Consider the following 20524-nt stretch of genomic DNA (forward strand, 5'->3'; position numbering starts at 1 on the left):
TTTTATATACTAACATGGGACTCTGTTCATCACATAATAAGGAGTAAAAACAGTTAAGTTGCAGAATAAAGTGTGTAGTTTATTTTTTAAAAAGCAGTGTGTATATGTATATAGTTTCTATGGAAAAATGCATATCAATCTCCTAATAGTGGTTATCTCCAGGGAGTGGGATCAATATAGTAAATACAGTGGGAGAGGAAATTTACTTTGGTGTACAGATTCTGGATTTTTATTACAATTTTTCTTTCTTACAAGCAGCACGTGTTACTTTTGGAATCTAAAAAAAAAAAGGGGAGCAATAACATTAAAAGACAAACAATGTGGGGCACATTGCATTTTCCAAAGATGGCTGCACTAACATGTCCCATCCCATATGCTTTTATTGCATTATACCATTGACATTCCTCCAAAAAGACATGGGGTCTGTGTTCTCTCCCTTTGAGCCTGAACGGGCCTTGACCAAGAGTAGAAATAGAAGAGATGACACTGCATGACTTCCTAGGTTAGGTCATATAGGCAGTGGGGAATCCGTCTGGCTTCCTTGCTCTCAGACCACTTACCCTTTGAATTCAGCCACCATGTTGTGAGGAAGCCCAGGCCACGAGGGCAGGTCACATCGGGGTGTTCCCAAGCCAGCATCAACCAACCACCTGATGTGAGTGGAACAAGCATTCAGATGATGCCAGTCCGCAGCCTTAGATTCTTCCAGCTGAGGTTCCAGACATTGCAGAGCAAAGACAAGCTGTCCTTGCTGGGCTCTGTGAATTCCTGACCAGAGAAACCATGAAAGATAACAAATTATTGTTATTTTAAGTCACTCAGTTTTGGGGGTAATTGGTTATTCAGCAATAGATAGCAAATACCTAGTGCATCCAACCAAGGTAAAAAAAAAAATTTTTCTTTTAACAGTATTCTTATGTTATTTCATTGTGTGAATTCACTGTTATTGCTGCCCTGTGACATTTTTTTAAAAATCAAAATATTTTTTTCAATCAAAATCAAAACATATATCTTACATATATAATATGTATTATATATATATATATATATATATATATATATATATATATATATATTTCCTCTTTTTAGTTGGTCATTGTGATACACTTCCCTGGGGCACGTCTGCCTGTTTTAAAAATCACAGGAATTCTGTACATATTCAGAAAAGTTTGCTGGCTGTGGGGATGAAGTCAGGACTTGAACCTAGGCTGGTTTCAATACAAGGCTCTCTCCTCTACACAATGCAGCCTCTCTAATCCTTGTGAAGAAATAGAACAGAAAAACGTTTCCTTCTTCCTGGACTTTGAAATGTGTTTCTATAGCCCCAGATGCAAGAAAGAAGTCTGTCAGAAGGGCTGTCAGGTATTACTGGGAGTTGGAAGGTGGAGATTCAGGAGATGCAAATCTGACCGAGGTATAAGCCTCAGAGCTACCAGTTCCCAGAGAGGCGGAGGCAGGACCCCAGGAAGACCAATGACTTCCGGGGTAGAGCTGAGTGGAGAGGGTGGGGCTGTCACTGTCCTGACACCTGACAAGGTGTCCCCAGCTCCTGTTGAGCAGGTTTCTCCTCCAGGATCTAAGCTATTCATTGACTCTGGGAGTTTGCCCTGACGAGAGAAAGGCATTCTCCTATCAGCCACCTGGCATCTGGCATGAGCCAGGACCTGGTGGGCCCATGAGAAAACATATGATGCAAAGTGAAGCCTAATGAACAGGATCCGGTTGATTTTATGCACGACAGTGGCAGTCTTACTGCAATGCACTGTGACAACAGTGCAATTAGCACTCAGCATTTGCTTAAATAATATCATATATGGAAGACCCAATGAAGACCTCCAAGAGTCTAGATGAGAGAAGTTAGCTTTGAATTTGAGTCCGGGTTCTTCCTTTAGACAATGCGACCTTCCCAAGGTCTTTAAAGTCCCTGAGCCTGTTTCTTCATTTTTAATATGGAGTTAATGATAAGACGTGCCAAGTCTACCTGGCAGAGTTGTTACGAGCATTCTAAAATTTTGCTGGGGATTGAAATCCAGCTCAGCTGTTGTTTTCAAAATCCACCATCTTTCCTCCCATTTTGAAACGCACGACATTTTCTGGTCCTCCTGCTGCTATCCAGAGCCTCAAACTCCCTAGCAGTGCTTCTTCTACAGCACCTGCAAGCTCTTTGCAGCCTGGTGTGTAACTCATAGGGCTTGGAAGCTCTTTTTGAACCATATTCACCCGTTATCTGTTGATCACCAAGCACTGTACCCAACACGGACATACAATGGGGACCAAGACAGCTCTGGATGGGCAGAAAATCAGATTGTCACAGTAATAAGCAGATGACTACAGACATCCGTGCTAGAAGGGGAATGTCCAAGGTGGTCCAAAACTCTGACATAGTTAGGGAGTGGGGGGAGAGGCTGAGGGGAGGGTGTTTATGACCTCATCAGGGAGATCAGAATAATCTTTCTGAGGAAGTGACGCTGGGGCTGAAATCGGGTAGGAGGTTTAACAGGTAAACAGCACCGAGAAAACTGGCTTTGTAGCAGAAGGGGACAGGACCAAGGATGAGACTGAAAGCATTTCAGTAATGACGAGCAGAGAGGATGAGGCTCGCTGTCGGGGAGGCTGGGGCTACGGGCAATGCACAACCAAGCACGGTCAAGGTAAGGAGCTTAGTATTTACCTAATAGCATCTGAGAAGCTTCTGAAGAGTTTTTGCATGGCTGTTTGGAGAAAGGATTGGAGGCCATCAAGAAATGATGTGCAGAAGCTTGCAGGAGCTCAGGCAAGACTTGAGGGTGGCCTGGACTGTGGTAGTGGTTAACGGGAAGGAGGGTTCAAAAGAATTTGAGAAATATTCACAAGCCCTAACCCCCATGAGTTTCCAATCTGATTCATCAAATGACAGAACGTTTATTGTGCCACATCTAGCAGTGAGCAAGCTCATTTTCCATTAATAGGCCACACGTGTGAACATGTTTTGTTTTTTTTTTTGCTTTTTTCTTTGTTCCTATGCAACTGGAGTGGGAAAAGGGTTGGGAACCACTTGCTCCTTGATGGAGTTCTGGCCGTCCTGCTCTTTACTCATTCTTCGCCATACGTTGAAATGTTCTCACTCCTCTGCAGCCAGGGTAGCAAGGTACCAATGGTAAGGAAATGGCCCTAGAGGCCCATGGTCCTGGCCACATCCTCTGGCCCATTTCCACACCACGGTTTGGGAAACAGGTCCAGTACATAATAAGATACCTTGTTTCCCACTAGCCATTGATCCTTGTGTCTCCTTAGGGAATCTTGTTTACAAGTCTGTGGTCAAAAGCAGAAATCCAGCACTTACAGGCTCCCCATAGCATCATTTTAATGCCAACAAATCTCCAGTGCCATTTCTAACACTTTCACTGTCAAGGCCTTTTACCCCGTAACACCGTTCGTTCGTTTATTCATTCATTCATTCCTGCTTATGTGAAGCACTGTTCTATATGCTGTGAACAAAATGCCCTCAAACTTACAAACTATTCCAGGAGTCCCCCAACCTTTTCCGAATGAACAATCAGTTTTGAATTTTCCTGAATACTAAAAAACGTTTAAGATAAACTTAACTTGCACAAGAGGCTGAGCACCACATATGGTCAGTCAGTTGTTTCCATTTGAAGTAAACCTGCTAAGGCACAGACCACAGTAATTTAGGAGGTAGAAAACAAAGGAGAGATCAAAGAATGGAGAGAAATGGTGAAAAAAAAAGTAAATGTAAAAGGGGAGTGAGGGGCCCCTGGTCCTGGCAGACATGGAATCTCCTGCCCGGTGAAGCTTCTGCCTCACGGGCAGCCAGGTCCTGTTCATGACTAACCAATAGCTTGGGATTGAGAAATTCAATCCATTCTTACTCTTGTGGGATGGTGTTTCTTTTTTTTTCTGACAAGTCAAATGACTTTTTCCCCCCCATTCACTGCAGTGTACAGCGTTCTCTGGCATGTTCAATCCCTACTAGGGTCTCTGATAATGGAATCATAAATTTAAAAAATTCCTGTCACTCCCACTTAAGTTACTCCTTGGTCAATTAAATCCAGGCAGACAAACCCTCTCATAACTTCTTCAATCTTTTGAAAGATGGTATTGTCAGCAAGTCAGGAATTACACGCTCTGCTTTACATAAAGTGAGGCTTCCAGCACTTGTCTACCTGCTCTATCTTGCCTTTGTGACACTTCTAAAATCTGAACTATGAAAAGCGTAGTGATTTATATTTACACATTATCTCAAATGATTTGAGAGCCACAGCAAGATATTTTTATTCCCATCTTATAGATGGAAAAACTGAGGCTCCGGAAGAGCCAAGTGGCATGAACAATGTTACACAGAGGGATCAAGGTAGAGGCATAACATAAAAGTCTCTGGAGTCTAAGTCCATTGCTCACTTCACTGCTCAGACCAACCTATACAACCTGCAGAATATCACCAAACTACACCCCTGCTCACTATTCTCAACGAGATCACTAACAGCTCATTTAAAGCTGTCCCCTGCAATACTGGTTATCCTTTGAGTGGCATCATCTGCTGTCAAATAACGAGGGCCAACTCAGCAAACCACATGGGACAACTGTTCTCAGCCCAACGTCTCCTGTGAAGTCCCAAGTTGTTCTGAATGCATTTTACTCATTGTACCCTTTCTGCCATTTAATTTTGTGCTTTAGCAACTAGTTTTCACCCTCTTATTACCACTGACAAAAGTTGTATGATTAGTGCTGAAGTTCCCATAAAGAAACAAAGGAAAACGATCATATTGGAGGTTTAAAGGAAAGTTTCAGTGGCCAAAAAACACCTTGAAGGAAATGGTCAAGGAAAAGAGAATTCTCAGGTAAGGGGCAGATGGAAGTTATCTGACATGAAGAGTATCATAAACATAACTGTAGTCTGGGAATACTGACTAGTAGTGTGACTTCCAACAGATTTAAAATCACATTAGTACCCTCCCATGAAGACAGTACTAGAATGACTAACACTGGTTCAGTTAGTTCTCCCACTTCCAGAAGAGCATCTTCCAATACCCATGGAACCCCCCATGAGGTACAGGTGATCTTCTAGAGTATTTTTACCCTCAGTTTTGTGAATCTCCTCAGGTTAATCTCCCACTCCTGTAGTAAGTCAGCTCCTTCTGAACAAAGCCTACATTTCCACATTCCGCAGTCCAGGTCTGAATCTTATTCCTCAGTGTGGTATTTTAATCAGGGGATACTTTTAAATAATGTTCTCTATTTCCACTGTATTGGTCTGTACTTCTGTCTTCTGGAACCAATTTATTAAAATGTCTAGAAAACTATCCTAAAATAAGGACTACTACTTACCCAACTGTTGAGGAATGAGATAAATTACTCAGCACAGCACCCAACACATCTTAACACTCAATATTTGCTTTAATAACTAATCTGAAATACAGCACTGCATCCTGCAATTGACATCATTATAAACCCCTTTTAGATGTTCAAATAAAGATGTTTTTAGCCTCAACCATCTATCATTTGCATCTAGCACCACACCTGTTACTAAGGAGGTGATAAATGCTGAATAAATACTATGTCCGAGCAAGTAAGGATTCAAATCAACAGAAAACACAATTACTTATCGCAGGTAATCCATTTCTTTGGCCCCCTTCACCACCTTGACACAGGCATCATAGTTTCAGAATCTTGTTCAGAATGGGAGAAGCTAATGAAAATTAAGAAAGTTACAATTTTAAAGGTTCATCTGTATAAATAGGTAAATATGCAAAGGCTCAAATGTTCTCTATTTTACAATTTAAGTCCATTTCTAAGCTTCAGTTTTCCTAGCAGCTTGAAAATAACTTTGAAAATGTCATTCTCATTTACCGTACCACATTTTACATCCCAGCCCTTACACATATGCACATACCTCTGCATGAGCGTGTGTGTAAAATGTTTTACTATAAACATCCTTTGAAGGGCATTTGAAAATGACAAAAAAAAAAAAATTATGAGACCCAAATTTTACCTTTAGATCACTTAAACTTTTCCACTCCATTGATTCTTTGCCCATCAAGTGGATATAATTTATTCTAACACCTTCTCAGGTTCACGAAAGGGTGGGGGGTTGGGGGGAGAAAAGCCAGAATTCTGAAAAAAAATTAAACATTCTATCCAAACATATAACCATCAAAATCTTCATACTTTTGTCAAATAACTCAGTAACAACACATGAATTCAAGTGACTTCAACTTTTTTCTTGCAACCTTCAGAAGGCGGGAGAAGTTCCATGTAGAGTATCTCCTGACCCCTCCCTGCTATTCTTAATCACCCAAAAAAAACTGGGATCTAGGAAATGGACTAACAGACATCAGTGGTATTATGTATAGTTGGCTAAAGCACCATGCTAGTAAAGCCAGGGTCCTAGGATTAATCTCTGCAAAGGCCAATTAGTTTATATTTGTCCCAAGGACCAAGACTGCACTTGTAACTGCAGAGCTTTTTTACAATGTCCCAAAACAGTCCCACTGGTCACAAGATGGGAATGGCAAGGTAGTAAATGGATGTAAACGAAACGACCTTCACTAATGGGGGAAAAAAAAATCCACGCTAGGTTAATGGAATCTTATCTGTAAAGGAAAAAAAAAATCACATATATTCTTAGCTCTACATTACACATATTTCCAGTCTAAAATACTGGACAGTAACATTTGACTCCTGCATTTTCTCACTGCCTAGTAACATTCTACACAAAGCTACAGTAAAGGCCCTGCCCTTTGTTGTACAAAATTGTTACCCAATTTTGTGTAACAAATTGTTAATTCCATGGACATCCTTTTCTCTTGTTAGTATTGATCTACGTACCACTGTTTTTAAATGCTTACCATTAGTTATTTGGTTCAGAATACTGTGAAAAATTCAGCTAGGAAATTATTCATAAAATTGTATTCTGTATTTTTTTTTATTTTTCAAACAGCCAGTGTCCACATTTAAAATGCAGAATTTGCAAATATAAATTAGTGTAATAATTCAATGAAAAATAAAACAAAACAATTTCTTTTAGCATCACAATACATAAAATGGTATAAACTCTAAATGGCAAGGTTAACTACATGACAGTAATGCCAGAAGCTGTGAAACTCATTAAATCTCGTAATGAATAGGTCAGTTTAAAGAACTTTCCCATGTTCCACGATTATTCATGAAAAAAGCTTTCATTGTATTATAAAGGCTCAGCAATTCATTCATGGCATAGTATGGGGTCAAGCAAGACTTTATTTTTTTGACAATAAAAAAATGCATTTAAACCAAAAAGTCCTCCCAACTGTTTAAAAACAATTCTATTTGGAAGGTAAAATATATTCGAAAATATATTGACTTACTGAATCTCAATTGTCAGGCTGCTTACTGATATGAAAGTTTGTATTTAAAAATATCACAAATATCTTTTTTATTAAGTGAAAATTTCAATGTGGTAAGTCTCATTGCAAAGCAATTTTCACCTGAGTAGATTTTGAAATATAGTGCTCATATATTTGGGGGGAGGTGGGAACGAAAGACCCACTTGTATCAGATACTAAATTTGTAGTTGTCTTTCTCATTTATTTCACAAAAGGTTAAAGAAACATTTGCTGTGACCTTCCCAGGACACACGATACCTCCCTTTTTCCTGTAAATTTGTTCTGGCATTTTATTAATTCTCAGTATCCATAATATTTCCACTTAGTTTCCCATTCAAGCATAGCAACTCAATTCATTCAGTTCTATACAACAGTGTCTATATTATGTACATGTTTAATTATCAATAGGAAATAGAAAATAAAAATTTACAGTGATTGAGAAAGGGTTAGAAAATGGGATAGGAAAAGTAATACTGTATAATCAGAATATCCTATTTTCCTACCAGTTTCAATGACAGGGTTTTTTTCTTTATTAGTTGAAATACAAAGAAGTCATAGGGGATCCCAAGAAAATAACACTATATGTCAGAAAATTCAACGTGCTCCACCATCAGGATTTCCATCACACATTTAATTTCTGCTGTACAATTTTTATAAACTTGTTTCTCTTCAAAATCATTAGATTTCCAGATTAAATTCAGCACTACACAGTATGCCCTTGAAGTAAAATGAGGTTACCTGCTTTATTTGGATACCAAGTTCCCTTCCAGACAGCGTTAAAATAAAGACAAGACTACACAGATAAAATCCAGTATAATTCAAATCCAACAATGAAAAATTTCCCCCATATTGTTGCAAAATTCTTTCTACTGAAATGCTCTGCTACAATAATAAAAAGCATACATTACATATAAAAGATACCAGTGTACTAAAAAGTGACAGAAGTGAACTAGCAAATCCTTCAAAGCACATTTATATAAATGACTAGCATTTAAAAACATTGATCCTATAAAATGTAGGTCATATACATTTAAAAATTGGCGGTTTTATTTCTAAAGCAGTGATGTGTGTGTTCAAATAGTTAGCTGTTCTGTACAGTATAATATCTACTCAATTCAAACTACAATAGGTTTATCTTTCTTTGTATTGAAGTTGAATAAATTCAGCTGATCAGCTGAGAAATCAAGCTTGAAAAATAAGAATCTAAAAATCAAAGTAGAAAGTTTACAACTATTGAAATGTAGATATGAAATATGAAGAGAACTATTTCACAATGGAGCTGAAGTCACCTCAAAACTTACGGGCTTGAATCGAAAACAGAAACAAATATTAAAATCCAAAGCAAACCACAAAGTTAGGTAGCAGTACAGAAGCAGGGAAAAAAAACCCCAAACCCCTTCCTTCAGTGTGATGGGCACTAAGTTTTGCGGTCTTCCTCCATCTTGCAGAAGAGTGGTAAGGCCATTCAATGCTTAGTGAGTGAGTACAGATGAAGTCAGATTTAGCCTGTCTCCCCTGCAACTTCAATGATGCTGTGTAAACAGTGTTACGTTCCAAAAGGAGGAACAATGGAATTTGCTTACAAAAACTGATTAAAGATAATCATTATTAAATGAAATAAGGATAATTAATAACTGAAATGTTTTTAGAACTTTCCTGATGCTACTTGTAAAGTTAGCACTGCTATGTATTATTGCTTACATACAGTACAACATCATATGCCTTCTAACATAAAGCAGTACTGTGATTTGTTTGTACATATTTACAGATTCTTAAAAACAAGCTGTAAAAACATTACATACTTTCAGACAATACAAATTAGCACATTGGTACTCACTTCAAAACAAATGGAATGCATAACATTAATAAACATCATAAAGGAAGACTCACATAAAAGTCCTTGATTGTCAAGACACGTTTATATATAAACTCTAACTGTGCAGAATTAAAGATTCAATCATAGGTACATCCTTATTTGATGAACCATATTTACAGCATGGTATTGCATAAAAAAATAAAATAATGTTTACAGGGTTTTACTTTTTTATCCATTGGATTAAAGAAAGCAACAAACACAACAAGAAATGTTTGTCTGCTTTAGTTTGTTTCCTACTGAAATTTAAGTGAATAAAGGAAACATACGGTTTTTATTTGCAGAATACAGCAAAAACAACTGGAAAATTATTTCCCTGAAATAAAGTAATTTGAAACGGAAAAGGTTTAAATTAAATTGCAGAGACAAAAAGCTTCTCATTGATTATAATAGTGCTTCTTCAAGTAAATACACTGTGAAAAAACGAGTTCTAGTTTAAAATGTTCTAAGTCTAAGAAATGTAGTACTACAATAATGCCTACTTTTAAAGTTTCCCGGCTTTTTTTTTTTTTTTTTAACAGCCCTTTGAAAACCCAAATTAATAAAATGAAAGGAGTGACAAAAGATCTAACCTAGCTGGCACTTTGCAAGATTCTCTCACCTGTGGAAATGAAAGCCTACCCTGAGCACAAAGCCTCTTTTGCCTCTCAAAAAGAGAAAATTACCCGGCCGCTGACAGCCCTCAGCCAGAGCTAAAAGGATGGATTCCTATGGCATCAAGTAGAAGATTTGCAAGTAGATCCAAAAAATTTACAAGTCACTCAAATATTCTGAACCAAACAAAATATGTGTGCAATAAGTTAAAATAAAATTAAAAAAAAGCTTTTTAGAAGCTGCTCAAGAGATGCTACCTCATCTACCGTGTTTCCCCGAAAATAAGACCTAGCCGGACCATCAGCCCTAATGCATCTTTTGGGGCAAACATTAATATAAGACCCGGTCTTATTTTACTATAATGTAAGACTGAATCTTATATAATATACTGTAAGACCGGGTCTTATATTAATGTTCGCTCCAAAAGACACATTAGAGTTGATGGTCCGGCTAGGTCTTATTTTCTGGGAAACACGGTAACGTGATTTGTTTCCAATCTTCAAACACGAGAGTAGGTCCTAAGTGAAAAAGCATACCTCATTCACATTGACCAAAAGTTTAAGGGTGTAAAAGCATGTTTTAATAGAACAATTTGCTCACTGAAAGTATAAGAAACACAAATTGCAAAAGGATATCTCATATCCTCAATAGTCTGATCTGAAGCAGCACAGAACGCTACTTGCTTGCTTTCTCTACTAATGCACATACAGAAATTAAGTAACTTTCTAAACCAAATTGGGAAACCCAAAATATTGAGATGTTTATTATATGACAATAATACAAGGTAACTCTGGTAGGCATTTAGAATTTCACAGTTAGAGAATGATACTTAAATGGTAGGTCAATAAGTTATGCCAAAGTATCACTTATCTAAAAAATGCTTATAATGTGGTAGAAATGTCTGCCATTATACAGATTTAAATAAACGTGTTGAAGACAGGAATGCAACACCTGAAATTCTGCTTGCATAACTACTGTGTTCAAAGGCCTTCCTTCCTTGGCTTACCCTAACTGCTCAGCAGTAGAGTCACATTCTAAACACTGTGCAAGTGATGTTAAAACAAATAAAAACTTTATACTGTACCAAGTACTACATCAAGTTCTCAATAGAACAAAACTTTGGATCAGGCTCAAAAAAAAAAAAAAATCAACTCAGGAAATAAGTCCTACTATCATCAAATAGTAGTATGAGAAAAATACAAACGGCTACCTAGGGAGAGCACAGTTCCATTTTTAACATCTCACCTGAATGAAGCCTTCTGGCAATCGTGATGTGCAACAAGTCACACACCATTCTTAAGAGTCAATAATGGCAGAACTTAAATATCTACTTCAAAGAAGTCTAAAATTCTTGAAAAATTTGGCAGCAAAGCTGTCAAATGGAAAAATGAATATTTCAAGCAAAGCTTAATAACCAAAGTGTAGAGAAAACCACGTTAAAGATAATTTATATTCCTTATCATTAAAACACCAATATGTTCAAAATAAATGTAAAGGATGTTAACGGTGGATATATCTTAATTCCTTCTTTATGAGAAGAGTCTTGGGATAACATTAAATAAAAGAAAAAAATAATTTAAATGTATGACATTCTATACTGAAACGAAGATTACAGATCTATAGGGCCAATATAAAAGTTAAAGTGTAAATTAACAATAAAGTTTCACTTTTCAAGGGTATTAGATTATCACTGGTGCTATATCACTATGTGCATTGTGTCAAAGATGGCAGAAATTTAAAATAAAACAAAACAGGTGGAACAAATAGGATAATAAAATCAGTAAAACTAATGTTATTTTCCAAAAATTAAACTGTCCAATGTGTAACTCAAACCATCATTCTTCAGAAAAGTGTGTGTGTGTGTGTGTATATATATATATATATATATACACACATACATATATATATATATATAAAAGCACTATTTATTGTACCATGCTGTATTATTTTAAGACAAAGTATTAAAAAAAAAACATTCATGTTATAAGGATAAATTCTGTCGTTTATTTAGATTTTGAAATGCAACAAAAAGTTTCCGATCACTCATCTAGCTGAAAAGGAAATTATAGTTACTAGAATTAGTAAACACTTTTGGTTTATAAAATTGTAATGAGCAGTGTTCATTAAAAGTAACTCAGGATAAAATAAGCAATTAAAATGCCCATTTCTTTAGTTTCTCTGGATACTGTTTAATTATCCAATCTACCAATATTCTAGAAAGAAAAGGATTAAACCAGGTTTTACAGTTCCAAAGATACCCAATTTCCATTTATTGCCAAAAATTAAAATTGTCAATTATGAGATGATTATGACACAACCATATCAACCTAAAAATCTAAATTTTTTTTGTACTTTGAGAAATCAAAAATACCAAATAGATTCTAAGTGCTCTATGTTAACTGAAGTGTATATGTAAAGTAAAATACAATTAAGCTTTAAAACGTGGAATATACATTTTGTGTAAGCATTATGTTCTTGGGAATGTAATCTACAGAATATCATCTTACTAAAACTTCAAAATCTTGATACCTGCACATGAAAAATCATAAAAAATATCTAGGTACAACTGTACAAAGAAACTGACACCAATATGCATACTTCCATAGAGAAGTGAATGCTTCAACAGTTACGTGTTTTGGTAAAAGTTTTGAAAGTATGCATATTTAAAAAGTAATTAGGCTTTTAAATAGTGGAGTCTTAGACTATCAGATTTTTATTACTTTCTCAAAAAAAAAAAAAAAAAAACATGTCAATATAATGAAAATCAAGGGTATATGGCATATCATTCTTTTTAAAAGGTGGTTTCTTTTTCCCTTATAGGACACACTAATTTATTTAAGCCATAATCTCTTGACATTTAAACTTTTAAGTTCACTCTGTAAAGTATAGTCAGATTCCCTGCTGAAGTGCAATGACTATGCTGAAAAACTTAAACAGTATGAGTAAATTTCACACAATTACTAATCTCCTAAGAATGTACAATGTTATCAGTTAGGAAACAATTGTGCGAAAGTCTTTTTTTTCCTTTTAAACGTGTAGGTGGAATAGCAAGTTTCTGATCTAAAACAAGTAATGCATTGCTTCTATAAAGGTGACAACATGTAAGGCAGTTCAAAGAATGCTAACCAAACAAAATGCAGTTATTGGATTATCTTGCTATTCGTATCAGCTTGTTAAATCGCATTGCTCTTAAATCTGTACAGCACTCCATTTTACACAGAGTAACCCCACTCTTGATTAATCTGTTTTAAAGTGCCAGTATTATTTACACATTTTTTTTTAGCCAAAAGTCTGGCCAGTTGTGGCATCAGGTGAGGATGTCATCCCAGCTCTGTTATCATTTACATTCACCAAGGGAAATTCTGGAAATTCAGCACTTGTCCCTGGTCCCCGAAGGTTCACCTGTCCATTGGCAGTGCTAAACTGAGTAGCTATTCCAGCTCTTGATCCATGGTAAGGAGCACGGAAGGGCTGTTCAAAGGAGCTCATTTGGTAAGCTTGGTGGACAGGCTGAGCCTCAGCTTTCTTCTGAGAAGTCACTTGATCCAAAAAGTCCTGGGTTGATGTGGCAGAAGCATGGTTTGTCTCATCACCTGAAAAGGGAAATGAGTGCTGTGAATCACCAACTATTAGTCCAAAGTGGGACTTATCTGGAGTTGTTCTTAGTGGAGAATTCATTCCTGATCGAAAGCTATTGATGGGCATGGCTGCATAGACTTGCTTGTCTATGGACGAGAATGCCGGCTGATTTGGAAGGGTCTGGTTATCAGTCACAAAGTTAAGGCTCGGGCTATTCAAATAGGCATCATTTTGGCTAGTTCTGTCCAAAGCCTGCTGCAGAAACTTTGAGTATTCCTGCAACATGTTGGCTTTATCTGATGAGGATGCTTGGGAGCTGGATCCAACATTCTCCGACTGGGTGACCTCGGGTACTTCTGAAGAATTTATTGATATGCTAGAAGTCACCTCTGTGTCTGCAACACTGAATGATATTTCATGCTGTCCATTAGCTTTATGGGAATAATGATCCAACAGAGTCTGCAGTACCTCATCTGGAATAACATTTTTGTCATGATTACTCTTAATTTCCACATTCAGTGCCTGTGAATCTAATATGGACGCGGTGGTACTTTCATCAATGACACTTGCCACAGCTGCCTGTGTCACAGAAGGCTGAGAGGCTATTGTACCCACATTCAGTGCATACTCTCTGCTGTTGTTACTTGCTGCTTGAAGATACCGCTTCTTCTTCAAAAACTGCATGGCGTCATCATAATTAGTACTGCTATGCACAGGTTTACTGGGCCCCTCTTGCAAATTATCAACCTGATCGATGTCAGCATTGCCTTCTGAGTCCAGTAAAGCTTGTTTATCCACAAGTTCAAAAGCGTACTTCGAAACTTTGCTCTCTTCATATGTGGATAAAGGTGAAATTGTTTGATTTTGCTCCAGTGGCTGTTTCAGACTTCTCTTACTGTTAATTTTTTTGAGAACCAGCTTAGGTGGATGGATTTCTCCTGATGCATCTTCTAAATGCGATCCCCCGACCGAAGAATGTGGCATTTCAACAGCATACTCTGCTACCATATACTCGTCTTTTACTTTAGTACTTGAAGAATAAAGAGGCAAGTAATCATTTTTATCTTTCTTCAGGTCAGATTTGTCCAAAGCACTCTCTTTGTCCATTCCAGATGATTTTTTCTCTGTTTTCTGCCTTTTCTTTTTTGGCAGTGAGTTATCTTTTGGTGATGTAGAAAAGCCAGAATCTTCCTCGGATGTCAGAAGGCCACCTTTGATGGCACATCTGTTCAGTTTTTTGTCATGATTTTCATGGCACATACGTTTATGTTTCAATACACGATCTGTTCTGGAAAAATACTGTCGAATTCAGAGTTTGGTAGTGAATTTTTTGTTTTAGTTTGTATTTTTGATCAATCAAGAAAAGAAAAAAGAAAAGAGAAGAAAAAAGCAATTAATACAAAGATAAATATAACAATATAAGCAATTCCAAACTAATTTGCTGAGCCAATTATTATAAATCTAAACAACAGGTGGGAAATCTTCAAATAGTTCCAATAGTAAGTTTCTAATTTATTAGAATTACTTTATAATTTAATTCAGGATAGAAAAATTTTCAAGTGTTCATAGCTCAAAAAACTGGATTGCAAAAAAGAATTTCAAACCACCTCTTACCTGTAAACAGTATTCACACTGGTAAGGTTTTTCTCCACTATGAGTTCTCTTATGCCTTTCCATATGATATTTTTGTATGAATCTCATGCCACATTCATCACAGCGAAATGGTTTTTCACCTAGTACATGATATAGAAAGTTTAAAACAAAACAAATATTGTAAAATAATGAATTACTTTACCACAACAATCTCTAAATAAATGGCTTTTGAGAGTTGACATATTTGCTCTTTTTAAATGACAAAGTCTCTCCATGCTAAAGATATCTTCCAATTTAATTTTTCAAGAATATTTTGCTTTATAAAAATAAGAGAGATTGGCATATGCAATTGAAAAGAAAAGGCTGACAGCAGGCATACTCAATTTCCCTGCCTTTCAAGGATATGTGTACGTGACATACTCTTTCCATGGAGACCCATAGTGCCAGGAATTTACAGCAATATGAACATTGTTTCAGTAGAGTAGCTGATGTTTCTAATCTTACTTTCAGTCATGCAAAATAGCATTTTAAAAAGATTTTTGAAGAGAGAAATGTTACCCATATATAGTCCAACACAATTCTTGAGTAAAACCTTTTTAATTCTTCATTTCTTTTAAAAATTATTTGTAGGAGTTAAATGAAATTTGAATCCTAGGAAAATATTCTTTAAAATTTAATTTATTAAAACATAAAAAGAGCTCTAATTAGAGACTAAGTTTCAAAAGGTTTGTTTATACTGATTTTATTTTTCTCACTTCAAACCAACATTTCTTGTGTCCTTTTGGGAATGAATAAAACTAAGCACTGTTAATCGGACACACAACTCCCAACCCCCTTTTTGTAGGTTTTTATTTTTTTTTTCTTTAATCTCATAAAGACCTCTTAGCGATAAGGAACCATTACTATGGAGATCTAAAACAGTTTGGGAAATGCTTGTTTGGGAAACTACTGTTTCTACCTTTCATACATTCAACTAGATTTTACTAAATACATCTCTACCCATAATTCTGCCACAGGAGGTTAAATTAAAAGACATACTACTTGTCTTCAAACAGTTTAATACATAATTGGAAAAACAAGATACATGCATGATAAAGAGACAACTAACGAAACTATGCCCAGTTCTGCTTTACCTCTGCAATTTTATATCCCACTCGATCTTTCCTTAACCTTGTCCTCCAACCAAATCAAAATACCTACCCCTCTTGCGTTTTTCCATGTTTTTACTGATTCACACTGCTCCTTCAGCTAGGAATGCCCACCTATGTTCAAGTACTACATTTCCTTCAAGATCCAATCCCATATCCTCTGAGATACTTTTCCCTATTCTCCCAAGGGAAAGTTATCTTTATCTTCTTCAGATGGGATTGGCAGGAAATATTCAAAGTGATGAAAAGCAAGGACCTACAACTAAGATTACTCTACCTAGCAAAGCAATCATTTAATATAGGACAGATAAAGAGCTTCCCAGACAAGAAAAAGCTAAAGGATTCTATCACCACTAAACCAGTATTACAAGAAATGTTAAAGGGACTTCTTAAAGAAAAAAATACAATAAAAAATATGATTAATAAAATGACAATAACTACACTTCCTATCAATAATTATTTTAAATGTAAATAGATTAAATGCTCCAATCAAAAGACATAGGGTGGCTCAATGGATAAGAAAACCAGACCCATACATATGCTGCCTACGAGACACTCACTGCAGACTGAAAGACACACATAGACTGAATGTAAAGTGATGGAAAAAGATATTTCATGCAAATGGAAATGAAAAAAAAAGCTGGGATAACAATACTTGTATCAGACAAAATGGATTTAAAACAAAGGCTGTAACGAGACAAAAAAGGACCCAGCAATCCCACTTCTGGGTATTTATCCAACAATACCCAAAAGATTAATTTGAAGACATATGCATCTCTATATTCATTGCAGCATTATTTACAATAGCCAAGATATGGAAGCAACTTAAGTGTCCATCGATAGACAAATGGATAAAGAAGATATGGTACATATATATAATAGAATATTACTCAGCAATAAAAAAGAATGAAATCTTACCATTTACGACAACATGGATGGACCTATAGGGTTTGATGCTAAGTGAAATAAGTCAAAGACAAAGACAAATACCATATGAGTTCACTTATATGTGGAATTTAAAAAACAAAATAAATGAACAAATAAAACCAACAAAGATAGACAACATTTTGATGGTGTCCAGATGGAAGAGGAGTTGGGGGCAGAAGGACAAAAACGGGAAGTGATTAAGATGTACAAATTGCCAGTTACAAAAACAATCATGGGGATATAAAGTACAGCATAGGGAATATAGTCAATAATACTGTAATAATTATGTACGGTGTCAGACAGGTACTAGACTTACAGGGGTGATCACTTCGCAAGTTATATAAATCTCTAATCACTATGTCGTACACCTAAAATAAACATTGTATGTCAACTGTAATGGAAAGATAAACAAAATTATTTTTTTTTAAAAAAAAAGGTCTATAAGGAGACTAGTCATTTGCTGGTATGAGTCCCAGAATTTTGTCCTGGCCTTTTTCACAGTGGGGGTGTTGTTTGGCTACCAGGGTTTTTAACTTTTAAGTAGCTGAGTTTATCAATCTTTTACGGATATCAGATTTTGAGTGTTATTTAAAAAGGAGTTTACCATTCCAATCTGCCCATATTTTCAATGACACATTTACAGTTTCATCTTTTACATTAAATCTAATATATTTGGAGTTCATCCTAAGGTAGAATGTGAGGTACGAATAAAACGTCTTTCCAGATGAGTATCCAGTTTTCCTAATACCATTTTATAAGCAATTCAGCTTTTCTTGATCACATTTTTTATCATTTCTTTATTATAATCAGACTCTAGTAAGTTCCATTCATCTATTTCTAGACCTTCTGTTCTATTCCATTGGTTTGAATATTCATAAGCCAGAACCAAAATGTTTTAGTTATTAGGACTTTAGGTTTGTATACATAGTGTATATGAGTATACATTGTATACATTCTGTACACACTAAACTGGTAAAGCTTACTGTATCTAAATTATGCCTTAATTTAAAATAATGAAAAAAAGTTTGAAGTCAACAAAACGTATTTCCCTTAAGTTAAAAATACTAAAATTTAAACTAATATGTGTATCTATATAAAACATCCTGAGCGAAAATTCTCAGCTATTTTGCAAAATAAAACAAATCACTATTATCCCATATTCCTCCAAAAGATCAAAACTTTACAACACATGGATGAATAGATATGGTACTAGGAATTTATTGAAATTCTTTTTTGATTATTTCAATTTTCTCAGTGAAACAGGAAGCAGGCAATCAGCTAAAAGTGAGATGGTAAGAGGAAATGTTGGAGGTTTATGGAAAGGAGAAAATACAAAATTGGGAGAAACGATAGCAAGTGTTTTCTATAAAAGATCAGACGGTAAATATTTTAGACTTTGATTGCCATACAATCTGTCACAATTACTCAACTCTGCTATTGTAGGGAGAAAATAGCCATAGACATCACACAAAGGAATTACATATGGCTATGTTCCAATAAAATTTTACTTACAGTAACAGGCAGCAGGTGGAGCTGGCCCATGAGCTGAAACATGGAGACTGAATGGACTAGAAATGAATGGTTTCCAGTAGCCATTAAGGGACCACTTAAAGTTTAGTGACCCTAAGTCAACATTACTTTCTGTTTTATTCCACAGATAAGTCAAAGTTCTTAAAGTTGTAACTTAGCCAAGAGTATCACGTATGAGAGCAAGGGGTATGTGTGCAAGCAAGAGAGTGATTATGATAAATGATAACTGAACTTCAATGGAAGTTGAACAAAAGTGATGAAAAATGAGGAAAACAAGGGATAGTGAAAAGGAGGTAGAATCGCTGGATTATAGGTTTTCATAGACACAAAAGGTTGTTGAAACCTAAGTACTAGAAGGCATGTGCAGGAATAATAGGTGGTAGTGTTTGGAAAATGAGACATTTAAATCACGAAGAGACTGAAGTTTGGTAACCACCAGTCTAAGGTATGATGAAGAGAGAGGTAGAACAAAAAACAAGATCATCAACAAAACAGAGGTCTAAGAAATGAGTAGGGCATTCAAAAAATCGACTATGACAGGGGTGGGCAAACTTTTTTGGTAAATGGCCAAATAGTAAATATATTAAGCTTTGTGGGCAAAGAGGTAAAATCAAGGCTTTTGTATACATACTCATATAACAAGAGAGAGAAAAATTCCCAAAAATTAATTCATGAAATTCAAAATATAATAACAGAATAAAATTTTTCATCATACTTATGTACCAATGAGAAAACTGGAATTTTTTATGGAAGGAGATACCATTTTACCAAATTGGGATTTAAAGTTAATGTTCCCTATGATCTGCTAAAACTTATCTGCACGAGATTTTACGTAGTCTATTTTTGAAATTGTCTTGTCACAAAGAGAGATAGTGATATTAATCCATAAAAACAAAATTTAATTATTATTCATCGTTTGGAAAGCATTTCTAAAAGAATTCTACTAGATTCTTCTCCTGATATTTGCCTTTTAGCATACCATTACACTACAGATTAATTATTTCAAATGAAGATTAGGTAGTTACAGTTTAATGGATTTTCAAATATGGACTTGCATCAAGGTCAAAAAACTGATCAAAGTGTAGTTTGAGTTTAGAAAATATATCTACCCCATATCTGTGTGGGAATGGAGATTTTGTTCTTGTTTTAACTTGAAACAACATGGGAAGTGTATAAAGCAGCATTTTGTGATTCAACATTAGCTGTCAAAATGACTTTACCAAGGTACAAGTTTCACTTCAAGCACCGTTTTCCCTTTGTAATATTAGGTTGACTTTATTAAGAAGTCTTGTCAAGTCTTCAGCAAAAGCTAATTTCCACAGCTCTTCTTCAGTGTTCAATAATAGTGGCTGAGAGTAGTTCTTTCTCAGTCAGAAAAAAATTTAACCATGGCTCTACACTCAAAAACTCTCAATAAAACTACCAATTCTATTAAACTGCTGGATAAGTGAGGATATACAGCGTCCATTTCAGACAAAAATTCATGGAACCAGTGATAGTTAAATCCACTACAGCAAATGAAGTTTACTGCTGACACTACTGGTTCAGTGACACACAATACATTCAAATGTTTTCCACAAAGTATTATTCATGTAATACAATAAATAGCCATATGCTTTAAATGCTTTCTTTATATTTTCTCAAGCTTTGTAAATTAGTCCTACTAAACTATGCTCTGTTCCACACATATTTCTCCATCAGTTGTAACACATTTTAGCAGAAGATACTTCATATTATATTGAAATGTCTTATCATGTATTCCTTTTTATGGGAAAAAAACCTTTATTGAACTTTAATTCATATACCACGCAATTCAACCATTTAAAGTGTAAAATTCCATTATGAAAATATTCTTGCCTATAGTTGTTCCACAGAGGCTAATTCTTCAGTCACTTCAAACTTGGCATTGTCTTCTTGAA

General features: G+C 35.6%; 1 protein-coding gene across 2 annotated transcripts in view; it reads right to left on the reverse strand.

Moving 5' to 3' along the window:
- Positions 1–12558: 12558 nt before the first annotated feature.
- Positions 12559–20524, reverse strand: part of ZNF148 (zinc finger protein 148) — a 109396-nt gene continuing 101430 nt past the window's right edge. For both annotated transcript variants that reach the window (XM_033130720.1, XM_033130729.1), the window contains exons 8-9: positions 15022–15140; positions 12559–14706 (exon numbers count right to left, since the gene is read on the reverse strand). In XM_033130720.1, coding sequence (XP_032986611.1) covers positions 13108–14706; positions 15022–15140 — 1718 coding nt within the window. In that variant the 3' untranslated portion in view covers positions 12559–13107. The remainder of the gene's footprint in view (positions 14707–15021; positions 15141–20524) is intronic.

Source organism: Rhinolophus ferrumequinum, chromosome 2 (assembly GCF_004115265.2).
Source record: "Rhinolophus ferrumequinum isolate MPI-CBG mRhiFer1 chromosome 2, mRhiFer1_v1.p, whole genome shotgun sequence".
NCBI lineage: Eukaryota > Metazoa > Chordata > Mammalia > Chiroptera > Rhinolophidae > Rhinolophus > Rhinolophus ferrumequinum.